This window comes from Cyprinodon variegatus, unplaced genomic scaffold (assembly GCF_000732505.1).
Source record: "Cyprinodon variegatus isolate N-32 unplaced genomic scaffold, C_variegatus-1.0 Scaffold14, whole genome shotgun sequence".
In the NCBI taxonomy this organism is placed as follows: Eukaryota; Metazoa; Chordata; class Actinopteri; order Cyprinodontiformes; family Cyprinodontidae; genus Cyprinodon; species Cyprinodon variegatus.
Genome location: NW_015150467.1, coordinates 2,208,537 through 2,214,474, shown reverse-complemented (window position 1 = coordinate 2,214,474; position 5,938 = coordinate 2,208,537). Strand labels below are relative to the sequence as shown.

Below are 5,938 nucleotides of genomic sequence, written 5' to 3'. Positions count from 1 at the left end.
CTAAAATGCAGGTAAACATGGTTTAATCATACTTTGCAGGACTGCTCTGAGCATGTCTGATGATGATGTCAGAGAAGCAGTTAATTTAGTAAATGTTAAAAAGCATCAAAATTGTCTCAGAAAAGTCATAAAACATTATTTTTAAGATGTTTATTAGCATTCTTTACTGAGTTAAGGATAGAAGAGAGTCATTTTAGTATCATAATTACATTATTTATTGAGACCAGGATGTATATTTGGTTGCGCAGATATACAATGAGCTGATGGTACGGATCGTGCTTCCGGCATGGATCGGGTAGTGACGGTGCCACTTAAGGCCCCAAAATAACACGGCTATCTGACCAGATCTGAATGTGCAAAAGCGTATGGATTTCATTAGGAAGGATGATAGTGAGATCTAAAATTGGTATTTGGATTTACAACAAACTACAAAGGTACTGACAAGACTAATGGAAAATAATACGACAATAATGTGTAAAATATGATGCATTTTGTTGCACCATATTTCAGAGTGAAATTCCTTCTAGCAGCAGCCCCATCCCTGTCATCTTGCAGATCTGTTTCCAACAAACCGCCTTTTCTTTTTAGATCGATGAAGAAAAATGAGCAAATTGGCAGGTATTACAACATAAGAGACTCGGGCTGTAGATACCTGGTTTCTTGCTCTGTGATGAAGGAGTCGGATGCATTTTAGCATCCCTGCTAAATCCATCCAAGTTGCCTTTGATCGCTTCCAAAGCGTCATCACGACTCTTCTCCCCTGTCTGAATACAGCCCAGCAGAGAGTTGCAGACACAACCTGGGGCTGAAATACTGTTAAAATCACCACGACGTGAGGAGACCAGCACCTTGGGTTTGACGCTGCTCAGCAGCCTCAGCTTTTGTTTCTGCTCTTCAAACTGCCTTCTTTTTCTGTCCTCTTCCAACATCTTTTGCTGCTGCTCCAAACGTTTTCTAAGAGAAAAAATAAGTACAAAGAATGTCAGGAGGAAAAATAAATTAGTGTAAGGAAATCTTCCAGAAGAAATGATAGCAGTACTAATATATCTATCGGTCAACTAATGAGGATGACCTTCCAAACTGTACAGTAAGATTCACAGGCGATTATATTCATAGGAAACACAGCGTGGCTCTTATTTCAGAAGATATTTCAGATCCTCAGGAAAAAAACAGGATTGTTATGGTGAATTTTTGAGTAAAACCACCTTATTGAAGAAGGAAATTTAAAATGGCTTACTTTCTATCTCTGGGAATCTTGCTTTGCTTTTGCTTTTATGAAAAAATCCCTGCTAGTTTTATGCTTGACCATCCATTAATAGTAGGACTAATTAGATCTACACCACTGATCAGACAGGATGGGGTGGGCAATGTACTTACAGATTCAGTTTCAGAAGATCGGTGCTGATCAATAACATTAAAATCAAAATAACTTTTGGTTGATTTCTGAATGACAGCTTTTTGAAAAGTTCCTATTAGCCATTTTCACCCCAGAATTCGACCATTTTACTCTAAATATTGTGAACTTTAGGCTAGTTGCAAGTGGATTTCAATTAAAAGATGAAATAATTTGGTAGCTTTTTGGTTTCTTTTTACCTGCTTAGGGATATATTAAAAAGAGCTACATGTCTTTGACAGAAAAAAGAGAAAGTAGCAATTATTTCAGGCCCAGAAACGGGTCTCAGACCTTTGCCTTTATTTAAGAAAGGTGCACCGATTTCTCACTTTTTGGGTCAAATTTAATTCTGTTACATTGGTTTACAAAAATCTTTTTATTTTGTCTTGAGCAGACAAAAGGCTGCTTGTTTTTCATGGCCCTCCCTAGTAAAGTGATATAAAATAAAAAAGAAAGAAATAACACATGGCTACAACCCCAAATCTTTTGCTTTTGAGTAAGATTTTCCATTTCAGAAGATATTAATTCGTAAAACTCTGAAAACATAGAAAACTTTACATCTGCATAAGCTCAGAAATATGTACCATTTTACTTTTATTTTTCACTTTTAGTTACCTGTAATAAAACAGGTAACTGCTGATATGAAATGGATGCAGGTAAGAGAAAGCAGAAAAGACATATTAGCGTGTAGCTTACTGGTGCTCCTCAGCCATCTGTTTCTGCATGTCAGCTGTGTACTGGGGTCCAGGGGGTCTCATGCCCATGAACTGTGGTTGCCCTAAAAATGGCATCCCAGGGGTCTGCATCCCGATTGCCATTCCACCCTATACAATGATAAAAACACACAGGAAGGGGCTGAGAAATCACATTGGTCTCCTGGAGCATTTTTAACTTGACATTAAATGTTCTCATTGAGGTAAAATACAATGACATTAACGTTATGCAGTCCTGTTTAAACCCCCAGAATGCTGTAAATTCTAACAAATTTGTGAAGCAGCTTGAGAAAATGCTAATGTTAAATTAAATGGCGACAGGGGAAGCAATAAATGTACAGGTTGAAAAATATATATATTAGGTCCTTAAGGCAATATTCTTTACCAGTGGAACAGACCGAATAATAGTCTGTTTGAAGTGCTCATTTCTAAATAAAAAAACACAGAGTTGAAGTACATAAAGGGAAGCTAACCTGCATTGGAATGGCTCCTGGGGGCATCTGTCCCCCAAAGTTCATCCCCATCATTCCCTGCATGTTGGGCTGCATGACAGGAACCATTGGGAATCCCTGCTGTTGCTGCGGCTGCTGCTGCTGCATTGGGACCATTCCTGCACAGACATGCCGATGTATCACAGAAGAAGACCCTCAATTACTAATTGAAGCCCAGCACAGAGTCCAGTTCAAATTACACAATGTGGCATCAAGCATTAATCTAAGGTAAAACAAAAAAATAAACAAATAAAAGTCTGGCATGTTTGAACACGACTCTGAGAAGCTGAGGACACAAATAGACACTAGAACAGAGGTCGTCAACCTGCGGCTCTTTAGCGCCCCCCTTGCAGCTCCCTGGAGTTTTTTTTTTTAATTTATGAAAATAGTAGTAGTCCTTTTTTTATAGTGGGCTAAAACACTTGGAGCTTGTGTTGCCATATGAGGCTTATATAAAACTTTTACATTTTTGCAGCCCCAGACAGATTTGTTTTTTGTATTTGTTTTTTGGTCCAACATGGCTCTTTCAACATTTTGGGTTGCCAAGCCCTGCACTACAACAACTAAATCATCTTTCCTGGTGACTACAACGACAGCTTGGAGCAAAACAAGAGCAGTGGATGGAAGTGGGGGAAGCATTGGAAAAGAGTGCGTTCATGTTCACAGATGCTAAGCAAGCTGACAAACTGAGCACTCAGCTCCTACAGGAGCCTCCTGGTGATTCAGGGCTCAATTGGGCTGGATAAATGGCTTGTTTAAGAGTTGCTCACATCCTAATGAGTCTGACTGGAAGGACGCTGCTAATAGAAGCATGCAGAAGCGTCCCAGTGGTGCGTGAGCGGCTTATCAGGAGGTTTACATTAAGAAAAAAATAACAGTGGGGTGAAATCTGATTAGTCACGGATAGCTCACAACATTAACATTGTGTGGCGATGCTGAAAGTTTAATGCTGCTACAGAAAAATAAACACATATGCATTAGTTAAAAATGCGTTTAACAAAAATGAGCATATATTTCTATAAGATTATTATAACTCATCCAAATAAGCAAAATTTAAATATAAATAAGAGACTAAGTATCAGAATGCTACTGTTAGAGTTGATGGCTGCTTCACAGTGCTGTAGCCGTGCATATTGATGGTAGGTTAAGTGGGGAAAAAAAAAAGTCTGAACAAAGCAGAAACTTCATGCATGCACCGGTGATGCAAAAGCATGACCGGAAAAATTTATTTTGAAGCAGAACTAACCCTTCTGGTATTGTGCATCCTCAAGAAAGTTATCTGGTAAATAATGACCAAAATGTTAACTCTGCATTAACTTACCTTGTGGTGGTCCCAGGCCCCCACCAACAGGATACATAAAGCTAGGGAAATAAAAATACAGATAATAATGTCAGATACAGATGTTGCATTATTGGTTTTGCTTTACAAGAAAATGGGCTTTTGACATGAATGTTTTCATGTTAGGAATTTGTATTCTTGGTTACAAATGTAAACATTAAATCCAACCAAAGATACTGAGTTTGTGAAGCAAATGAACAAGTTTCGTCTCAACAGAATTTAGTCCCTAATGAGTTGCATCAAAACAAAACCATTGTAGACTGTGTACTAGTGAGAAAATCTGGCACTTTAAAGCAGCGAGGTTATAATATTACACTGAGGATCAAATTCCATTAAATCGTTTCTATTATGAACTGGAACTTTGTATTAGAATAATCTTAAAAGAAACAATAAAGAATATATTTTATCGATATAGTATGGGGGAAAATAATTGTAGAGTCTAACAAAAATACCCGGCTTAGAAAGAGAAAGCTCAGCTGTACTTTTGCACCAGAATATAGAGCAGAGAAAGAAGAGCGACGAGGAAACAGCCTGGCTGCAGCTTGGTATCCCCAGGCCTCTTGGAGTCTGTTGTTGGTGTTTTGGACAAACAAACAAGCCTTCAAGAAATAATCGGTGCAAATCGTTCCAAGTCGGCTAAGCCCCCTCCCGACTTTAACTACACAAGCCTTCAGCTATTTGTCAAAGAACTTATTACCGCTTAATTCTTTAGGCTGAAGTCAACAAAGGAGGACAGAGAATAAAGACAGAGAGAAGATATCAACATATCACGCGGAGAGCTGACCCATAAGGCACAAAGACATTAAATGTATATTAAAACTGACCCCATTTTTAATATATATATATATATATATTCACAAGGAGAAATTATATATATATATATATATATATATATATATATTCACAATGAATATATATATATATATATATATATATATATATATATATATATTTAAAAAAAATCTGCTTCAAAAACTGATACATTTCTATTGTGTTTATAGCTTTAGGGTAGCACTCTCAAAAAGGCCAAAAATAGTTAACATTAATCAAGACTGAAAGATATTCCAGAAGAGCAGTCTCACCTACACAAATTAGAGAAGTGATGTAAAGGTAACCTAAAAGCAGGAGGTCATAGATGTTCCCTAACAGGTCCTTTAACCAGTACGCTGGTCATCATTTGAGTAATGATTTTTCACACACATCAAATGCTTGTAAGATTTGCTGCTTGAAGAGGCTTTTTCTAAGAGCACAACAGCCCTGCTGGCCACCATCCTGCAGCAGACAAAAGGTCACGGCTGAGCAGATTAACATGGGAGGGGATAAGCAGATACAGCAGCTGTGGACACTGAGCAGCCCCAAGACAGCGTCTTCCACCAGCCATCAACACACTACTGTGGTCTTTTTGCTTAAAAAAAAAAACTCATCTGCATTACAGTTTGATTGTATTCTTGCTCTGCAGCAGGATAAAAACGTGACCTTTGCTTGGAAAATTGGCTTGTGTTTAAAAGCATAAGGCCATTCATGACAGTCACATGTATCAGGGAGAGATGCTGCGTGAATCCATCGTCACATGATAGGATACACATCTGATGCCTCTTAGAGCAGGACATGCATCCATCACAGTTTTTACTACATATTTATAAGAAAGTCTTGGTTACTGTGTTGATAAGCAGCTTAGATGAAATCAACAAAAATGTCAGCTTAGCCGTAGGTAATATTCTTTTAAAAATACAACTCTAAAGAGGCTTTATAAAGATATGAGCCGAATGCCAATAAAAGCAGACTGTTCATAGACATGAATTCAGAAATGATTAAACATCTACAAGAAAAGAAGATGTGGAATTGGGAAATGTGAGAACTTTCAGTAATCTGCCTGTAATGGTTGAAAACCAGCGATATATCCTGGCAATAAGACTCAAAGTATCAGTGGATGATGCAGAACCAGCAATGTTGGTGACTTTCACAGTAACAAGACATGGAAATGATAAAACACACTTAGCTA

The 5,938-nt window shown here is 37.8% G+C and overlaps 1 protein-coding gene across 10 annotated transcripts in view; it reads right to left on the bottom strand.

The window, feature by feature from the left end:
- Positions 1 to 5,938, bottom strand: part of synrg (synergin, gamma) — a 50,304-nt gene that overhangs the window by 41,498 nt on the left and 2,868 nt on the right. For all 10 annotated transcript variants that reach the window (XM_015383324.1, XM_015383337.1, XM_015383346.1 and 7 more), the window contains exons 2-6: positions 3,919 to 3,959; positions 2,580 to 2,716; positions 2,090 to 2,217; positions 849 to 954; positions 653 to 764 (exon numbers count right to left, since the gene is read on the bottom strand). In XM_015383324.1, coding sequence (XP_015238810.1) covers positions 653 to 764; positions 849 to 954; positions 2,090 to 2,217; positions 2,580 to 2,716; positions 3,919 to 3,959 — 524 coding nt within the window. The remainder of the gene's footprint in view (positions 1 to 652; positions 765 to 848; positions 955 to 2,089; positions 2,218 to 2,579; positions 2,717 to 3,918; positions 3,960 to 5,938) is intronic.